The sequence below is a fragment of the Marmota marmota genome, unplaced genomic scaffold (genome assembly GCF_001458135.2).
Source record: "Marmota marmota marmota unplaced genomic scaffold, marMar, whole genome shotgun sequence".
In the NCBI taxonomy this organism is placed as follows: Eukaryota; Metazoa; Chordata; class Mammalia; order Rodentia; family Sciuridae; genus Marmota; species Marmota marmota.
This window is the reverse complement of record NW_026000174.1, coordinates 54,697,811-54,717,576: the sequence shown is the minus strand read 5'-3', so window position 1 is coordinate 54,717,576 and position 19,766 is coordinate 54,697,811. Positions and strand designations below refer to the sequence as shown.

The 19,766-nt window shown below is 51.4% G+C and overlaps 2 protein-coding genes across 31 annotated transcripts in view; one reads left to right on the top strand and one right to left on the bottom strand.

Annotated features, from left to right (window-relative positions):
• Positions 1-12,434, top strand: part of Phf21a (PHD finger protein 21A) — a 188,905-nt gene extending 176,471 nt beyond the window's left edge. For all 25 annotated transcript variants that reach the window (XM_048788674.1, XM_048788673.1, XM_048788671.1 and 22 more), the window contains 4 exons: positions 4,998-5,153; positions 6,143-6,218; positions 6,554-6,657; positions 7,699-12,434. In XM_048788674.1, the coding sequence (XP_048644631.1) occupies positions 4,998-5,153; positions 6,143-6,218; positions 6,554-6,657; positions 7,699-7,956 (594 nt within the window). In that variant the 3' untranslated portion in view covers positions 7,957-12,434. The remainder of the gene's footprint in view (positions 1-4,997; positions 5,154-6,142; positions 6,219-6,553; positions 6,658-7,698) is intronic.
• A 260-nt stretch (positions 12,435-12,694) lies between these two features.
• Positions 12,695-19,371, bottom strand: Large2 (LARGE xylosyl- and glucuronyltransferase 2). 6 transcript variants are annotated; one of them, XM_015477820.2, is made up of 15 exons: positions 18,447-19,361; positions 18,197-18,357; positions 18,009-18,118; positions 17,650-17,732; positions 17,257-17,380; positions 16,859-17,030; positions 16,624-16,728; positions 15,483-15,595; positions 15,290-15,415; positions 15,040-15,195; positions 14,787-14,947; positions 14,107-14,385; positions 13,637-13,770; positions 13,350-13,545; positions 12,695-13,167 (listed from the first exon to the last, which is right to left on the bottom strand). In XM_015477820.2, the coding sequence occupies exons 2-15, from the start codon at positions 18,294-18,296 to the stop codon at positions 12,798-12,800; spliced, it is 2,229 nt and encodes a 742-aa protein (XP_015333306.1). In that variant the 5' UTR covers positions 18,297-18,357; positions 18,447-19,361; the 3' UTR covers positions 12,695-12,797. The 6 variants fall into 6 exon arrangements, with proteins under 6 accessions (XP_015333306.1, XP_015333305.1, XP_015333308.1 ...); XM_015477819.2 differs by having other exon boundaries at positions 18,009-18,357; positions 18,447-19,363; XM_015477822.2 differs by having other exon boundaries at positions 13,637-13,786; positions 18,009-18,357.
• Positions 19,372-19,766: the final 395 nt, after the last annotated feature.

The window sequence follows — 19,766 nt, the reverse complement described above, 5'->3', positions numbered from 1 at the left end:
ATTATTCTAATTCAATCTCTCTCTCTCTCTCTCTCTCTCTCTCTCTCTCTCTCTCTCTCTCTCATACTGTTTTTGCTGAGCTGGTCTAGAAGTGACAGACTGTCTTCACCTCAAAAGATATATTTCAGTGAATATCTCCTAAGAACAAAGGTGGTCTGTTACGTGGCCATGATGTATTTATCAAATTAAAGGAATTTAACATCGATGAAAACTTTAGTGTACATATATATTTCATATTCAGATTTCTCTAAATGTCCCAATAATTGCCTTCATACCTTTTTTTTGCTCCAGGGTCCAATCCAACATTATTCCTTTCATTTATAGAAAGGGTATTATCTCCTCAGTCTCCTTGATTCTGACAGGTTTTTAGTCTTTCTTTGTCTTTCATTAATATCAGAATTTTTTGAAAGATACGCCAGTTGCTATGTAGAGTGTTTCTCCATTTGGATAATCTAATCCCTTTATAGATTGAAGGTATACATTTTTTCAGGAAGACTAAGTGATGATGGGTCCTTCTCAGTGCATCATCACAATGGAGGCACATATTGTCAACCTGTCCTGTTATTGGTGATGTTAACTTTCCTCGCCTGAGATAGTTTTATTAAATTTTTTACTTGTAAATGTCCCTTTTCCTTCTGGTGGAAATAGCCTTGAGTCTATATAAATAGTAAACATCCAGGTAACCAACAAACTGTTCCCAATGACTTTAGCATCCTTTGATGGTTCTTGCCTACATTTACTGTTTTTTAAGGTATTTGTAAAATTAGCTTTGATTGTTAGAAGGAGTGTTATGTCTTAAGATAAGGAGAAGGGACTCTGGGGAGAATGAGTTGGAATAGGAAGACCAGTTAGGTGGCCCTTGCAGTCCTCTAGGAGAGAGATGATGGTGGTGGCTTGGCCTGGTAGCATGGTGTATGTAGAGATGGAGAAAGGTGACCAAGTCTGCAGAGGTGCTGAAGAGCCAGCAGGATTGAATGTGGGGTGTGAGCAAAACGGAATAGTCAAGATGCATCCAACTAGAAGGCTGGAGCTACCATTTACTGAAGATGATGAGAGGAACAGGTTTAAGGAGAAAAGCCAAGAATTTAATTTTGTATGTGTACAGTACTTTTGTAAATTACAGACTGTTGTTGACCACGTTCAACATGTTCTTTGGACATGAAGGTTTCAGAACTTACTAATGGCACACCCCTCTCCAAGAGAGTAGTATGTGAAACATTCTGAGTTAAAATTCCAGGATTGACAAACTAAGTGTTGTCCTTGGAGAACTGGGGACTTAGGGAGTTCTGTTTTCTGACACATTCCCTTCCCTGCATAAGGCTGAGCATTTCATGCAGCACTATCGGCATTAGTAATTGATACAGATTTTCTTTTTTTTTTTTTAGTTTTCCAATTAGGTTCTTTTTTTTTTTTTTTTTTTTTTTTTGATACAGATTTTCTAACCGTCCTATTAATGAGTACCAAGAGTCCCTGCCAGAAACCGCATTTTCTGGCACCAAAGTTTATCCCAGCTCTTCCTCAAAGTACTGCCAAAGGGACCACCAGCTCGTTGGCTTCTTGGTGTAGCCTTCCCTCTGGGTTGGTGCACAAATGCTAGATTGGGTTGTTTGGTTGAGAGCATTCATGGTTTTCTTTGAGAGACTAGACCCAAAGGATACACTTAGGTCAAATCACAAACTAAAAACCTTCTGCCAGGTTTCATCTTAAAATGCAAACATTGTTCTTTTCAGAAATCTAAAAGTAAAATAAAGCTTTTCTAAAACCACTAAATATGTTCACTACTTCCTAAGTTAAACCCAGTGGAATAGATTTAAAAAAAAAAAAAAAAGATAATTGACTTCTGCTTTTACAGTATCCCCACAGCAGCAGTGATCAAAATCAACACACAGGGTTCTGTGTGTTTGCTGCTGGGTAGCGTGAGCCTCAACAACATTAATTAAACAATAACGGTTGAGAGGCAAGCATTTCCTGGGGATCAATAACCATCTAGAAGGACTTAGTAATACAAGACCCAGCCAGACACTAATCCTCAGGATGTACCTTGTTGCTGCTATCATCATTTTATGAGAAGGAAGATATGTTGACATAATTATAAAATTTTTTAGCACTCAATGAAGTTGATAGAGACAGCATGTTTCCTGAAAACATGTCCTCAGTTCCCAGCAAAGAATCGTGAGTCAGTTGTCTTTCAGCCTGCTTTTTGGTTATGGTAAATTTGATCAGTCACCAAAGCTGAGCCTTTTGACCCCAGGACAGTGCCTTCCTGGGACTTCACCACTCTCTTCAGGCGAAGAACTTACTCTGTGTTGTTTTAGTGCCTTGGCATTTACATTAATTTATACTGGATAGCAGTTCTCAAAGTGTTGTCTAGGGTCCCTCTTTCAGGGGCTTATGAAACCAAAAACTTATTTTCTTTATGCTACTGAAACAACACTTGCCATTTCTTCTCTTATTTTCTCAGTCCTGCACAGTGAAGTTTTACAGATACTGTACAATGTATGATGTAACAGCCAATAGAGTACATACTTGTGAATTCTTGAGCTTTTGAATTTTTCAATATATTGTTTTTCTAACTTTCTGTGATTCTGAAATTATTTCAAAGTTAAACATTTTAAAGCTTCTAGTACAATAATATCAGTAAATATAATTCACATAACCTAAAGCTCTCTGGGGTTCTCAGTGATTTTAGAGTATAAAGGAATCCTGACACCAAAAATATAAAGAACTACTGCTTTAGGATATGTAAATAAGATAGGAAATTATCTTTCTTTAGAAGCTTGAAAGAAACTTTTATTTTCTGTACTCTCTGCCTTCTACTTTGTGGTATTCTCCTTACTCAGGAGCAAAGAAGAGTGGGCAGAACTCCATTTCCCTAACAAGTCCCCCTGAGTAGGATGTCCAGTTTATCTCACTTCACCACTGATAATTTTATCTATGGTTCATGTAAAACAGTCTTTTTAAAAACTTTTGAGTGACTCTCTCCAGAGCCTCACACATGCTAGGCAAGCACACTAACACTGAGCTACATCCCTAACCCTTTTTAAATTTATTTTAAGACAGGGTCCCAATAAATTGCCTGAAGTGACCCCAAACTTGGAATTCTCCTGTCTCAGCCTCCCTAGTCGCTGGGATTACAAGAGTGCACCACCTCATTCTGCATACATTTGTTATGGATTTCATAAAGATGCAGACTTACAACTGGGGCCAAAGGTCAAGAAAAATGAACTTTCCAGAGGAGAAAAACACCCCTCGGCCTGATATTAGAAATGAAGGAAGAAAATCATGGTTAACCCATGGGTGCAGCTTCTGTGGGGGCCCAGAGTAAAATGGGAAAAGTGTTTAAATGTCAATGCAAGAGAGAGCCAGGGCTCTCTTCAAATGGGTACAACAACTGACAATGTTCAGCATGGTGATGGCCAAGCTCAGCTTGGAGACCCACAGTGACCTTCCCAGGGTCACACTTAAACTCAGGCTGCACGCCTCATATAATATTTTTGCACAGGTACTGAGTATCTTTCTTACTGCCCAGAGGTAACCTTTTTCTTATTAAGAAAGAATAAAATCTGACTACACTATGGTATATATTATAACGTTTTCCTGGGCTACCAGATAAACCCTAGTGAATTACAGAGAAAGTGTCCTAAATGGTAGGTCCGTGAAGATGCATTCCTTCGATGGTGTGGTGATGGACAGGTTAGATCATAAAAGGAGGGACTAGGCATTGTTCTCTGTATCATTGCTTCCTGTACAAAAGTTCTGTATTTATGCCTTAGCAGAATAGCCAAGAAATCTTAAAGCGGTACTAACTTGCTGAGTAACCTCTGCCTTGGCCCTTCAGTTTTCCATTCCCTGGCATTCCAATTATCAGTAGCATTAATCCTGTCCAGAGAACAGGCTGAGCATTGGCTTGCTGAAGAACACCTCTTTAAGAACTCTCTTTTTCTCTCCCCGTGTTCTCCTCTTCAAATTTTAAATAGATCTGCTGCTTTTCTGATGGTGCCTTCTGTTCATCGGGCTCCAGCAGACTCTCCTGAGTACTAAAACTGTCACAATGAAGGGCCAGAGAGGACTAGGGCTGCTTGTCTTTTTCCATCTGGTGAAGTATTTTATAGGGAGGAATAAAGACTCCCACAATAGAATGGTCCATTGAATAGCGAATGCAAAATACTGGCTTTTAAGGGAGCAGGGTCAAGCTGGGCACTGTGGTGCACACCTATAATTGCAGCTACTCAGGAGGCTAAGGGAGGAAGATTGCAAGTTCAAGGCCAGCCTCAGCAACTTGGCAAAATCCTGTCTCAGGATAAAAAATGAAAAGGTTTGGGTATATAGTTCAGTGGTAAAGCACTCCAGTACCGGAGGGAGGGAGGGAGGGAGGGGAGAGAGAGAGAGAGAGAGAGAGAGAGAGAGAGAGAGAGATTGATTGATTGAGAATGTGGTCAATCATTGCTTTCGCTTCTTAAATTCTTCATATTAGGAAGCTGATGAGTTTAATTTACTCATGACTCAGTCTTTTCCCATTTGGACTTTTACTATATTCTCCTCCTGAATAATCTAGGAGTTCAGTAAAAATTTCTTGTCTCTTTCCCAATCCTTCTTGCCAAAATGGTAGGTAATTGAGATTGTTTGTATCATATTGTGAGACACTTTGGTGATTGGATTTCAGTGCCTGTAAAATTTCTGACTTGTGGGTTCCTGGACTCAATGCTGAGCTGTCACTTACAATTTTGGCCTAGCCAACTACAGAACTTCCTGTAAACTCTAATTTCTAAAATTGAGAATACTGTCCCCACCTAGGGAACCTCAGCCATGTGGAGCGGTTGCAGACTTATACCATTGGCAGTTCCGACTTTTCTTAAGCACTAAAGTGTTGGAGGGGCAGGCACTGTGCTGTGTCAACACCTTGTCCTAAGACATTGATATGCATCCAGAGAGTACATGTTAACATGAAAAATTTACCTTTTTTGTCCTTTTTCTTACCTTTCCTCTCAACTTCATAGGGTGATATCCATGAGGATTTTTGCAGTGTTTGCAGAAAAAGTGGCCAGTTGCTGATGTGCGACACATGTTCCCGTGTGTATCACCTGGACTGCTTAGACCCACCTCTGAAAACAATTCCCAAGGGCATGTGGATCTGTCCAAGATGTCAGGACCAGGTAACAGTTCAGGGCCAAGGGGAGAGGACGGTGCCGTCGGGAATGCCTTTCCCCTCTAATCCTAGTAACAGGGTTCTCTTCTTTCTGCTGGTTACTCCTCCCCATTTCATGGCACAGCGCTCAGGAGACACCTCATTTCCTCAGAGGTTCTCCATCCTAAACTCTGTTGTCATCAGCCTTAGAGAACTCACTGTAAAGTGCTGTCTTGTTATTGCAGACTTCACAGGCACACATACTAGTAACTGACCTAGTCTCTTCCTTCCCTTGTTTTCTTCCTGGTCTCATTTTCTCAGGCATCTTTATGTCTTTATTAAAAAAAAATTTATTATAAGCCATCTTGAGTCTTTTGGTAGTAAGGAAGTTATAAATAATAAACAAGCCCAGAATGCATCAGGATTCTGCTCAGTTCTTCTGAAAACCCTGATTTGGGAGGTTCTAGCTTTACTCTTGGCTCTTGTCCCACTGTTTGCAGCATAGAGGAGCCACCCTCTCTGCCTTTGTGACCCTCTGATAATCTTCTACACAGGGTCTAGATTATACTTGAGTACTTGGAACCAATATTTAATGTCCTTAGTTAAGATGTCTTTGAGGGATGTATAAAATTGAAAAAGGCAGCCCACATCAGATCTAGAACAAACCCCCTTGACGGCTGCCATGCTCATGAACAGCTTTTATGCTGGTGTCCCAGCTGTTGAAAGTGGGGTGGGATCATTTTGGCTCATGTGAAAAGAATGCTCAGCCAAGTGCCAGCCTCCTCCTAAAGCCTAGGCGCATGTATGTTGGCTCTTGCCACCTTCAAGCCTCATTCTGCAAAGCTAACTTCGGAACTTCATAGTCCAGAAACTCTAGACCAGGGTTTTGCAACAGTGCTTCTGTAAATCCTTCCTGGATTTTGTCTGCCAGTAGCCACAGACCCTATTGTGTGCGTTTACCTGGAGGATGTGTATTTCTGTCTCCTTCTCAAGGTAAGACTCTTAAATTCTTTTCAGATGCTGAAGAAGGAAGAAGCAATTCCGTGGCCCGGAACTTTAGCAATTGTCCATTCCTATATTGCCTACAAAGCAGGTAAAGTTTACTCATACTCCTTGTTTGGTAAGGCCCACCTTCTTTAAAGAAGGTGGGAGGCAGTACTTTTTGTTTGTTTTCTCAAGTAAAATTAAATACGAAAACCTTTTATTAAATGAAGTGGAAAGTGCAAAGTATGATGCCACAGACAACCTTCTTAGCCCTCCTGGACGTAGAACAAGGAAAAGTCCAGGTGGGCAGGTAGTGTGCTCTAGCTGTGAGACTAGGGGGCACTTTGGGGAAAATATCTTCTTCAGCAAGCTCTGAGCCCAGTGGCCTTTTCAAAGAGTTCATTATTATAAAGTGTTCATTGTTTCTATTTATTTTTTTCTCAGCTAAAGAAGAAGAGAAACAGAAATTACTTAAATGGAGTTCAGATTTAAAACAAGAACGAGAACAATTAGAGCAGAAGGTGAAACAACTCAGCAATTCTATAAGTGTAAGTCCCCCTCCTGCCGGCAGTGACTCAGATGCACAGGTGTGGACCCTTCCGTGTACCTGACAGGACACTTGGACCCAAGGGCTGGTTCAGGTCCTTCCGTTTGTTAACGTGATTAACTCTGCAGGTGTGAAGTGAAGCTGGTCTTCCAGTTAGAGCTCAGCCCTGGGCCTGGGCGGCCAGCTGGCCTGCGGTGCCCAGCCTGGCCCTGGAGCGTCCTCTTGAATTTTAACCTGCGAGGATTTTTCAGTCTCCATGCTGAAGGAATAAGTAGCAGCAACTATGACAGTAGCGCCACCACCCTGCATGCTTCTGACAGTGAGGGGAAGGAGGGTAGAGCCTCACCTGACCCTCCATGTGACTCCTGCTGGTCACCTCAGCTGGCCCTTCACTCACTCCCTCTTCCACACCATTCATACCACAGTACCTACCTGTGGCGTCAGGTTCAATACCTCTTTCCCTGCCTACAGCAGAATCCAGCATTGGGGAAGGCCAAGGACTAAAGGGAGAAAGACTACAAGTCCCTAAGTACGCAAGGAGGAGTCCTAATGGTCCTAGTCCTTGGGCCTCGGGTGCGCCTAAACAGCACCAGTGTGTCTCTAAACTCTTACTGACTAGGCGATGCTCCATAGGCCCTCTACGTGAACCACACAACACTGTCTTGTTTTCTACCCTAGAGAGCTCAGCCCGGTCCTGAAGGCCACCCTCAGCATGACAAAGGCCACCAACACCTGCCCAGGCCAGCTTTACAGCACCTGTGGGAAATTTTTTTATGACTTTGATTTCATAGTGTCATGGTGGGAGTGAAGTCTAGTTAAGGCTCCTATCGAGTGGATGCTGGCATTCAGCCCACTCGCCTGTCCACCTCTCGCCCGCCTCTCCGTAGGCAGCCGCTGCCCACACCAGGTAGAACAGAACAAGTTCTAGGGGCTACACAACAGTCCCAGGGGTTCTTTTATTGGGCAGGCTTCCCCCTTCTGGGGCTTCTAGACCCCTTAGAAAAGCAAGATGCTCAGTGCCCCCTGTTCTCATTTGCTGCAGAAATGCATGGAAATGAAGAACGCCATCCTCGCCCGGCAGAAGGAGATGCACAGCTCCCTGGAGAAGGTAAAACAGCTGATCCGCCTCATCCACGGCATCGACCTCTCCAGACCTGTGGACTCTGAGGCCGCTGTGGGGGCCATCTCCAATGGCCCGGACTGCACCCCCCCTGCCAGCGCCACCACCTCCACACCGGCCCCTTCCCCCTCCTCCCAGAGCTGCACAGCGAACTGTAGCCAGGGGGAAGAGACTAAATAACAGAGCCCTCACGAGAAGCCACGGGATCCCGGCGGCAAGGAGAAAAACAACACTGAAGACTCTAGAAAAGCAAAGCCGGATTTCTTCTGGAAAGTACAGGATTCTTTTGGTTCTTTGGTTCCAGAGAGAGGGAAGATGCTTGTGCCAGGTGGCACCCGAGTTTGCCAATTGATCCTTCTTATTCTGTGTGTACACGCGAAGATTGGACCACGTTACATGAAATAGTGCCAGCTGGAGGTTCTTTGCCAGCACCATGCCAAGTGAAATAATATATTTACTCTCTCTATTATACACCAGTGTGTGCCTGCAGCAGCCTCCACAGCCACGATGGGTTTGTTTTTGTTTTGTTGGGTGGGGAGCAGGGATGGGCGGAGGGAGGAGAGCAGGTTTCAGATCCTTATTTGCCGAGCCGTTTGTCTAGGTAGAGAAGACAAGTCCAAAGAGTGTGTGGGCTTTCCTGTTTCTAAACTTTCACTACTATCAAACCAAAAAAATGGAAATCGAGATTTAATCAACCCAGTGCCCAGAGAAGGGAAGGGGGAGGGGCCGGGAGGGAGCAAGGGGTGGGAAAGTATATCAGATTAGCAGTATTTAACATTGTCTGGGGGGCTAGTGAAGGAGAGACACACGGACGCCCAGCAGCCACTGGCTCCCCTCCCAGCCCGCTCCTGCGCTCCCCACCCCCACTCCCTCCTCCCTGTCTGGTGCATCCACATCCCACGGGCGACCCCCTCAGTCGACCCCCTCAGTCCCTCTGGAGACCAAGGCAAGCCCAGCCAGGGGCATGCTGACCTTGCCCGAGGCAGGGAAGAAGGGTGTGTGTGTGTGGTCCAGCAAAGAAAAAAAGGTGAATCAGTGATTTTACTTGAAAACAAGCTCCATCCCTTTTCTATATTTATGAGAAGAGCAGATCCTGAGTGAAGCAGCACGCGACCCAGGTGTGAGAATCGAATGGAGACATTTCTTTCCTCTTTTTTTTTTAATTTTTTTTTAATTTTTGTTCTTTTTTTCCTTTAAACAAAGTTTTATTTTGTTGTTTATTTTACTTTTTTTGTAACAAAAACTAAAATAAGGAATAGAAAAGCTGTTTTTCAGGCTGACAGTCCAATTAAGGGTAGTCGAGACCTTGCATGGTAGAATAGGAACCATAGTGTCGGTGAGGTCCTGTGAGTCTGTGTGAGTCCTTGTGTCATCGTTCGGGCACTGTTTTTTTATGCAAGGGCAAAAATCTTTGTATCTGGGGAAAACAACAACAACTTTTTTTTTAAATTAAAAAGGAAAATAAAAGATATTGAGGTCTTCCTAGTGTTACTTAAATTAAGATCAAGGTAAGAAACATTGTAAAAAAAATTACAAAAGTGCTATTTGTTTCCTAAAAACAGTGATTTCTATTAAAAAGGTGTCAGAACTGGAGAAACGCCGTGTAGTTATAATTTTTTAGCACAGAACCTGCTGATCATTATGACATTTTGCTGTGTTTGTGTCTCTAGACTGGTGGCCAGTCTCCATGAAGGGCTGGGTGGGGCTTTCCCCACCCCCTTCCCCTTCTCAGAAAAGACTGTCCTCTCTTCCTGGTGCAGGGTCTTGCCTCCTGTTTCTGAAGCCCAGATGGAGTGTGCATGGTGTAGGCCCTTCCCATGGTCTCCTCGGATTTCGCTAGAGCACAGGCTGGTGCCTAATAAGACCTCTTCCTTTGGTGCTGCTCTCAGTCTTTCAGCCACCAGCATTACGAGTGCCTGGGGGGCACCTCTGAGGGGAAAGGCCATTGAGGCTCCTTGGTACCCCTGTACCCTGGCCTCAGGAAGGGTACAGGGGTGCAGGCTGGCTGCATCAGCCCTTGGTGCTTAGAGAGAACAAAGGAGGAGGGAGATGTCTTGTGGGAGCATGTGTCTCTGAGACAGAGCCCGATGGCCTTCAAGTCTGTCTTGCTTTTGAAGAGAGGTCTGAAGCTCCAGCCACTTCCTCTGCCTGCTGGCTCCAGGCACCAGACAGTTTGCTCCACTCCCCCCACCCACAAGCCTCCTGGGTGACCCTGGGCTAGAATCGCTGTGCTCACTTTGCTTGGCCTGTTGTGTCCTCTCTTTCTTGGAAAACCAGCTCTCTGAAAGACTGAGATCATCTCTCTCATCATGCCGGTGAGAAATTGTGTATGCATGCTTTTTCTGAAGACCTTTGTGTCTGGTGTGTCCCAAGCTGAAGGGACAGAGGCAGAGGCTCTGCCCTGACCCTGCAACAGTCTCTTCTGAGCCCACCCCAGACCTTGTGATGCTGGAATCTAGGAGTGGCAGAAAAGGCCCTTTTCACTTCTCCCTCACCTAGCTGGGCCCAGAGAGACAGAGTTAGATCCTGAAAGCAAGGGCAGCAGAGAAGAGATGCTTCTTAGAGTGAATTTGAGTCTCATCCATACCAGCCACTTCATTCATCTTTCCAGGGTGTCAGGAGAGGAAACTGTCCAACTTCAAGGTCTCAGGGTCAGGCCTTGGATGCCAGGTTGGTTGAGGGAAACAGAGAAGAGCCCCCTTTTCATGCAGAAACCAAGGTGCTATGTCTAGTCAGGGAGCTTGGAAGCTGCCTGGACTAGTTGGAGGAATCCTTGGCGGAGGATCAGAGACTAGCGGTAGGCTATCCGCCCTGCCTCGGCTCTCCCACTCAACTTGTCTAGGCCCATTTCCTTTTGTGGAAAGCAATTGGGAAGTCATCATCAACTTTGCTTTGAGGAGAGCTGCCTGAGGAATCACAGGCCAAGGGGCCAGGCCAAGAACTGACCAGTGTTTTGCCTGCTGCTGTGATCAGTGTCGCCTGCCTTCTGACCTCACCTTAAAGCTGGGAGGTGGCTTTTTCCTGGAGTTCAGTGGGTCAGCTGTGTAGTCCAGATCGCAACCTGCCACAGCCTCCATTCTGGTCTCAAACTCCCAAATGCTGCTGAACTGAAAGGGTCTGGTCACTCGGTCTTCAGAGTCATGCCAAGGAAAGAACTACTCTCTGGCCCCCAGACAGAGGTGCCTGTGACCACCTGGGACATACCAGCCCCATCTGAGCTGCTCTGCCTCCTCCTCCTTCCTCTGCTTCTCCTGCCCCAGGATTTAGCTGCTCTGACATCCACATAGTGCCCAGCTAGCTTTACAGTCACATCAGAGGGCTCTGGCCTGGGGTTTCCTGTCCCTGACCAGCCGCAGTCCTGGAGGCAGTGAGGTCGTGCTGCTGCTTCCCCACCTTTTGCATTCTTGGCGCCTGCAGGTCCTTTTGCTTTCTGAAGCCTGCTGGGTCTTGTCTGGCCTTGGTGAGCTCATCCAGCCCCAAGTTCTTCCTTATCAGGCCCTTTGGGACAAGCTGCTGGTGGTGCCTGACCAGAGGACTCAGCTAGGGACGGGCCCTGGGAGGGCCGTGCCTGTGTGAGGGTTGTCTCTGGAGCCTGCGATGTGCCCAGGGCACCTGCAGAGGGCACCTTCTGGGTGCCCAGTTCCCTGCAGGCCTGCCCCTCTCCCTGCTGCTGCTTGGCCCAGGCAGGAGGTAGTATGAACTGGTGCACTTGGCACACAGCACCTCCCCAGAGTGCCATCTTGCCAGACGCCTCAGTCTCCACACGGTCAGCTAGCTGCCTCTGCGCCACCCCTGATGCTTCCTCTCTCGGGCCATCGGAGCCCCTTTGGGCGCTCTCATCACTAAGGCCGCTGCTCACACACTCTTAAGTGGTCTCTTACCTTCTCTCCCTCCTTGGGTGTGGTCCTTATTTATCTAAAGGGCTGAATTCAGGAGACTTTCACCCAGGGGCAGAAGGCTCCTGGGGTGCCAGGATGGATAGGGCCAGGGCACATTTTCCAGGTCCTAGGTTCTCCACTCCCATGGCTTCTGTGGATGGAGGCAGCGAGGCTGTGTAAGTGACTGGACCGCACCCCACCCCTCAGCCAGCACCCTTGGCAGGAAACAGGAGCCCCATTCCCACGGGCTTACCCCCTGTGCCCCCCGTCAGCTCCTCTCCAGGAAGGGAGTGGTGGCCCCTGGGAAGACTCCACGGGCCCTCCCACCAGGGGAAGGGGAGGAAGCTGGGGTTACCCCACCAGAGAGCCAGGCTTGTAAAGGAAGGGCAGGGCTCACAAACTCCACTTGGCACCCCCTCTCCCAAGGCTCTTCCTCCCTGAGGACCCCCACCCCACACAGCTGTTGAGCCCTATGCCTGTCTCCAGCCTCCCCGCCTCTCAGCCCAGTGTGAGCTGCAGTCAGGCAGGGCGGGACAGACAGGCCAGAGGTCAGCAAGCGCGCGCGCAGAGGAGAGCCAGCCAGACCCCAATCCTGTCTCTTGTCCATGCCCTTTGTGATTTCAGTCTTGGTAGAACTTGTATTTGGAGTTTTGTGCTTCAAAGTTTTTGTTTTTGTTTGTTTGATTTTTGTTTTGAGGGGGTGGGGGGAAACAGAGCAGCTGATCAATTTGTATTTATTTATTTTAACATTTTACTAAATAAAGCCAAATAAAGTCTCTCGGCCTCATGGTATTGGGTTTGGGCTGGGGAAGGGTGGCTTGTAAAGGAAGGGCAGGGCTCACAAACTCAAGACCCACTCAAATTCCAGCCTCTGCCCTCCCGGGAACTCTCACTGCCTGGGTGGGACCCAGCTGCACTGCTGCCCGCCCCAGGCCTCTCTGGCCATGCTGTGACAGTACCCAGGGAGCACCCCCTTGTCCACGGATGCCCTCAGACCCTGGAGAGCCCTTGATCCCCCAAATCAAAAGGAACATGAAAAGAACCTTTTCAAACTTTACTTATGAAAAAGTGATGTACAATTGAGGGCAGGGGAGCCAGCCCCAAACCAGCTGGGGCAAAGGCAGGCAGGGGAGGCACCCAGGATCAGCAGCGTTCCACCCGAGCCACGCCCACAGAGTCCTTAAATAATTTAAATAGCAGAGACGGTGGGAGGGCAGCTGGGGGCAGAGTGGCAGCATCCCTGGTGTCTTCAGAGAGTGTGTGAGTGCTTAGGCGAGCCCCCAGCAGGCCCAGCCCAGGCGGCTCAGGCGGGGCTTCGCGGCTGCTGCAGGGCAGTGAGGTATTTGAGGGCTGCAGCCCCATAGCGGCGCGACAAGTCCTGATGGAACTCCTCCTTGAGGGCCTGGAGGCAGTCGCGATAGGTGGAGCTGGAGCGGAAGCGGGAGATGTCGAGGCTCGGTGCGTGGGGCAGGTGGATGGTGAAGGCCTCGGGCAGCACCAGGAGCTCAAATTCCTGCAGCAGGTGAGGGCGAGGGGCAGGCTGGGCGGGAGCCTGCAGCTCTGGGGAAAGGCTTACAAGGCAGCCCCTAAGAACTGAGGCAGGGACCAAAGGGGACCAAAGGGCAGCCGCCAGGCAGAGGCGCTAGAGTGGACCTGTTCAGATGGAAACTGGAGGCAGCAAGGCACCCTCCTCACCTGCGCATCCAGCTCCACAATGTGGGCCACCTTGTTCCAGCCAAAGCCCACAAAGCGAGGGTCATAGCGCGGACAGTCACGTGGCACCACCACATAGGGCTCATAGTCAGCTGCCCATTGCACCCGGTATGGCGCCTGAGCCTCCCGCCAGCGGGCATAGTCCGTGGGCGCGTGCCCCTGGGGCCACTCGTGGTACCTGTGCAGTGGGATCAGGCAGGGGCCAGGCTGAGGCTAGGAGCTCGTTGGTGCAGGGTGGGCACAGCTGAGCAGAGCAGCAGCCTGACTACCTGAAGGCGTAGAGCGAGCCAGAGTCCAGCAAGGCCAGCAACTCCGCCTTGGAACTGGGGAAGGTGAAGCGGTAGCGCAGGGTCTCAAACGCCGGCACCACCAGAGCTGCCTTCCGCCGGCTGCCCAGCTCCAGCTGCTCAATGGAGGCCCTAGGAGGAGCACCCATGAAGGCAGGGAAGGGCCTCTCCCTGGAGGAGCGGGCTCAGAGAACTTAAAGCTCAGCCACAGGACCTGCCTTTCAAAGGACAGCTAACCTTGGAGCCCCCAGTAGACACAGAGTGACTTCTGTTTGAAGAAGTCCCAGCCTCCCTGACTCTAATGGCAGCCCAGAGACACACCCTAATACAAACCCCATTGTGCAGAGCACACTGAGACCAGAAAGGAACAGGACACGGCCTGGAGTTCTACAGAGATCCCAACCCTGGCAATATCCATCCTAAATGCAGTTCCTCATAACCTCTGGGCTCACCTGAGGTAGTCGTAAAGAGAGTAGGCAGGCAAGAAGTCAATGTCACTGAGGAAGACGTAAGGCGTGAGGGCCTGGGCTAAGGCCACATTGCGGAGCTGGTTCACAGGGTAGAGAGGACCCTCACGGTACACCACATGGTAAGCCACGTCCTGCCGGGCAGAGAGCACGGGCGAGGCCTCGACGAAATGCAGGAACTGCTGGGCCTCTGCATCGGTCAGGTACAAGGCCAGGCTCATGGGGCCCGGCCAGTGCCTGCACAGTGCTTCCAGCATCTGCAGCCTGGGGTGAGGCAGGAGGTCAGCCTCTTGCACAGAGGCCCAGGGGGGCCTGGAAAACCTCCCCAAAGTGAGCTGCTGTGGACACCTCCTCCCCCCACTTCCAATTTGAGCCAGTCCTATTTCATCTTCACAACTACCCCGCAAGCGGCACTTCTTCATTTAACAAATGAGAAAACGTAGCTAAGGAACTGAGATACTCGGACCTGCCCATGATCCCACCCTGCCAAGCGGCAGTTCTAGGCACCTGAAGCTCAAGCTCCTTCCACCAGAACCAGAGTCGCCAACTGCTGGACCCCCTGGTCCAGGGACAGGCAGCTCACTGCCACCCACTCAAAGCTGCCTCTCTGAAACCCCCAGGCCCAGCCAGGAAGCACTCCCTGGGGCTGCCTTCAGCACCCTCACCGGTCCATGGAGAGCTGGGCCACCAGGGTGATGTCGTGTGGCCGGGGAGGTGGTGGTTTATGGGGCAGGAAGGTGATGTGCACACGGTGCACGGTCAGCTGCTGCTGCCGGAACTCAAAGCAGGCGTCCTCCTCGTCGAGCTGTGCCAGGGCCCGCTGCAACTGAGCAGGCAGAGAAAAGGGCCAAGGCTGGGATCCACCAGAACAGGAAGGGACGGGCCTCCCCCAGGGCAGGGAGGGTGGCTCCCTCTAACCTGCTCAGCCTCAGGAAGGGTCTGGCTGGGGCACCCAAAGAGCTCTCTCCGCAGCAGGTTCCCATCGTACCCCAAGAAGGTCAGGTAGAAGTTGCGGAAGAATCCCGCGTGCTTGTTCTTCACCCGCACCTTCTTTGGCGAGTTCCAGTGGATCACCTAAGACCCAGGAGGGTATGAGCAGGGGGATGAGGGCAGGATACAGGAGTCCCGTCCTTGTCCCCCACCTCCATTAGCCCCCTGCACCACTCGCCTTGAGGTCAGCCGCCTCAGAGTAGCAGTGCTCTGCCCGCGTGTGGTCAGACAGCTGCACGTTCCAGACACAGGGCAGGGGCTGCACCAGCTCCGGGTGCTCCTTGATGACAGCATTGAAGATGTCCTGGGCAGAGACAGCCATCACACCTCAGCCCCCTGCCCACCCCACCCACCCAAAGGTTCTCCCAGACCTGGTCAGCCAGGGAGGTAGCAGCCAGGGTGAGGAGCTCCCTCTGAGCTGTCAGCTTCCACATCTGCTCCCAGCCCACTTGCCGAAGCCGGTCTAGCCACAGCAGGATCACACCTGCCAATGGGGAGAGGCTGTCATGCCCACCAGGGACAAGTTCCTGGGGGGTAGGGGTTGTGAAGGTACCAACTGAATGCTGATTTTTTTTTTATTTATGGATATAATCCTGTGCTGCATAGCATTATAGTCAATGACAGATGGCATATTCAAGGGGTCCCTCTCCCCAAGATTATTTGGGGGTGGCTGGGTGTGGTGGTGCACCCCTGTAATCCCAGAGGCCTAGGAGGCTGAGGCAGGAGGATCACAAGTTCAAGGCCAGCCTCAGCAACTTAGTAAGAACCTAAGCAACTTAGCAAGACCCTGTCTCTAAATAAAATATAAAAAGGGCTGGGGATGTGGCTCAGTGGTTGAGTGCACCTGGGTTCAATACCTGGTACCAAAAAGAAAAAAAAAAAGGATTTGAAACTGAAAAGTTACTGTTGCCTGGCATTTTTACTGTACTTTTTCTATGTTAAGACACAAGCACTCACCACTGTGTCACAGCTGCCTGCAGCATTCAGCACAAGTTACACACTGCACAGGTGTGCTGCCTAGGACCACATCCCCCAGCCTGGGTGTATAGGCCATTCCACCTAGATTTGTGCAAGTACACTCTGGGATGTTTGTGCAACAACAAAATTGCCTAGCAACCCATTTCTCAGAATGTATCCCCATTGTTAATGCAGGACTGTGTTTTTTGATAGTTCAGATGTAATCTTGAGCTGTCAATCACCAGTCCTCTGGGGACAGAGCCGAGGTACTGAATACCACACAGCTTGCCGAGCACCCCGCAGCCACCATCTAACACTTAGTGATGCCAGAGTTATTCACACTTTTTCCATTTTATGAATGAGTAAAAAGAGGGACCAGGAGAGCTGGCCGCAGTCACCCAGCATGGGAAGCCGACGTCAAACTGTTTTCAGCTCTTCATCCAGTGGGTTTTCCATAGCACTATTCTTCCTGGGGGCTTCCTAGCTTTCTGTGCCCTGCCCAGCCCCTGGGGCCCAGCAGCCCACCCCTCCTGCCTCCCCGACCACTATCCCCACCTGTGTTAAATCCCCGGCCCAAGGCAGGCCAGGGCCTGTGGTTCTTCCAGAGGTTGCCCAGGTACCAGTCACTCTGGTTCTCCACGAGCCCGATCACCTGCTTGTCTGGGAGGGGAGGGCATGAGGGAACTGCCCAAGACTGCCCGAGGACCTGGGCTCTGGGCTAGACCACAGGGGGGCCTGGGCAAGCCAGGGAAGGGGCTGACAAGGAAGGGCTAGGGCCCAGGCCTCTCACCAGAAAAGTGAGCAAAGAGCGCCCAGAGTTCTGCAATGTCGGAGGCGAAGGTAACATCTGTGTCCAGGACAATGACTCGGGCCAGGCCAGGGGGCAGGATACCGGGCAGCACTAGCTTCATTAGCCCATAGAGGCCGGAGTAGTGCTTGTTGGGGATCCAGGAGATCTGTGGCTGTAGGTGGGAAGGGCAGGGCATGAGCTGGCAGAGAAGGAGGCCATGGGTGCCCGAACATAGTCAGTGACACAGTGGGAAGAAGAGGACCTCAAAAAAGAGAGGGATGTGAACTTCAGTAGGTGTGATGAGACAGGGGACAGGGACTCTCCTCCCCCATATCACCAAGCGGTGGGAGTAAGGAGCACTGTGGACTCTGGTGGGCAGGAGGGGGCAGGATTCCTGCCTTGAGCTGGTCGGCATGGTAGAAGCTGACCCCAAGAGCAGGCACCATCCATGTGCGGAAGAGCGTCTCCAGGATGTTTCTGGCCACAGCATCAGTCACCAGGTGGAGGTGCAGTGGATTTTTCCTTCAGGATCAACAGAGAGAAGTCCTGAGAAGCCCCAGGAGAAACAAAATGGGGCGACCCTCACCTCCAGGAGCTCAGAGATGGTAGCTCCGCCTGGAGCAAAGGGCTTTCCACGGCCTGCTCAGGACAGTCAGCAGCCATCCCTGCGGGAGGAGGGGATGCCATCCCCCTGCCACAGAGGAGGTAGCTGAAGCCCAAAGACCAGTGACTTGCTGAGATTTTCTCCCCTTTCCCACTCCTGACCCTCCTCCAAGGACACCTGGCTGTACCTGTAGAAGAGCAAGGACTTCACCAGGGTGATGACCTCTCGGCTAGAGTTATGTCCGGCACACACGATGGCCACGTGCAAGAGCTGGGGAGGGGACACTCAGGTCATACATAAGGAGTCCCCCGCTTCCACTGATGGGCATAGCCCAACCTGGCATCAGAGCTTGGGAACGGTGTGCGGCCAAACAGCCCCTGTATTTCACAAGTGGGGAAACTGAGGCCAGGAGCAGAGGACATGTGCACTGGAGGCTCCCTCAGCTGGCTGGTCAGTGCCAGGTGTCATTTCCTCCACAGGTATCCAGCTGGTCCTTCGGGGCGCGGGGCCCCTTGGGTCACAACCCCAGAGGCCGAGGGCACCTACCTCGCACTTGGGCGGCAGCTGCGGCCACGGGTCGCAGGCCGAGCGGTTGTGGTCCCAATGGCCCGCCAGCGGGTCTCCATGGAGGGCAGAAGCTCCCCGCAGCCTCCCGTCTGAGGGGACACGTGGCGTGAGCGGGCATCGGGGGCACCCCAGGTCCCCAGCTCTCCCGTCTGGTTCGAGGCGCTCACACTCCGGGTCCCCGCCCAAGAGAAAGAACCCGATCAGGAGGAGCAGCAGCAGCAGCAGCGCGGCGGCCCCCAGCGCCCGGGGGCGCCCTCGGGGCAGCATGGCCTGGTGCGGGGTGCTCAGGGCGGGGAGCGACCCCGGGCTGCCGGCTCCATTGCGGGCTCTGCGGACCGAGGAGAGGAGGGTCAGGACTGCGCTGCGGGGCCCGACGGGCGCCCGGCTGTCCTTCCCGCGCGGAGTCGCCGCCCTCACCTGCTCCAGCGGCTCCGGAGCCCGGCCCAGCTCTTCCAGCTGCCGGCCGGGTGCGGGGAAGAGGGGAGAGGCGCGGGCCAGCCCCGCCCCCAACCTGGGTTCAGGTTTCACCTCCGCTTGGCTGAGCTCGAAGGGGCGGGGAGACCCCCAGGGTCTGGCCCCGCCCTGTCCCGCCACCCGATGGCCCCCCAGCCCGCTAGAACTGGGAACCCCCTTTCTGGGCAGAGTTTTCTACCAGCGGCGGGGAGTGCTGGAGCGAGTGGGATCAGCCACCCAGGAAGGCCCAGTTCTCGCTACCTGCTCTGAGCCCATCCCCCTCGTCCCTGCTCTGGGGCCCCATCTCTTCCCCTTAACCTCCCTGAGGGGAGGGGCTGGTGACCCCGGGCTCGGGATCAAAGGGCCAGCGGGAGCCCGGCTGGAGTAAAAGGGAAGGGACTGGAATGGTAGGCTGCGGAGTAGGCGACACCTGCTCTGGGGACAGGAGGCGGGGCCTGCCGAGACTTGTCCCGAAGCCGCCGAGCACCTGGATCCTCCGCCTTCTTCCCCGCACCCTCAGTCCAGGTAGCTGGCTGGCCCAATGGCGGCCTGGAGCGACCCGGACTAAGCGCCCTTTTGAAGGCCATCTCCTGCCCAGGAGCTGGCGAGGGCCTTCTGCGCAGGGCCGAATACCCCTCACCCTTGCTAGATAGTTGTGATTTGTGGCCGACACCGTGGCCTGGCTCTCTTCTTCCTCCCTCCCCTTCTTTCTGCTTCTTCACTCTGAAGCAGGACCCAGCCTCGCCTCTGGCCCTGGAGGGGCTCTAGGCCCTCCCTCTGGACTGTGAACAAGAAGGCACGGTTGGCTGCGTGCACACTGGGTGCCAGGCCCAGTGCTAAGGGTTTGACACGCCTCATCTCAGTTAATCAATCCGAGGACACAGCCTGACCCTCCCTGGAGGAGAGTTCAAGTGTTAGATAAGAACACCTCTGGTCCCTTCCCGATTGTCTGGCTGTTCCTCTCCTGCCCCTCCCCCAGATTCCGTGCCGCACCAGGAGTTTCTCCTCCTTCCTTAAGAGTCTCCTGCCCCAGGACTTGCCTTTGACCTGTTCCTTCTGCCTGGAATGCAGATATTCATTCCACATTCCTTTATTTATTTTCTTTCTGCCACTCCGGGAAAGTTGAAGTTGTTTGCTGATTTATAGACTGTCCCCCGCCTAGAATGCAAGCTGCTGGAGGTCCGATGCTGAGAGAGGGTGCCCAACCAAATGCTCAGTATGTGTGGAGAGTGGGTGGAAAAGAGAATCTCCCCTCCATGGACTCCACCTGGCCTCACTGAGACC

Excerpts from the sequence above, each read along its gene's own strand:
- Large2 (XM_015477819.2), bottom strand. The coding sequence starts at position 18,296 with ATGCTGCCCCGAGGGCGCCCCCGGGCGCTGGGGGCCGCCGCGCTGCTG. Across the intron at positions 17,733-18,008 it reads AGCTGCCGCCCAAGTGCGAG|CTCTTGCACGTGGCCATCGT; the intron begins GTAGGTGCCCTC and ends TCCCCTCCCCAG. Across the intron at positions 15,596-16,623 it reads GGGCCGGGGATTTAACACAG|GTGTGATCCTGCTGTGGCTA; the intron begins GTGGGGATAGTG and ends CCCCATTGGCAG.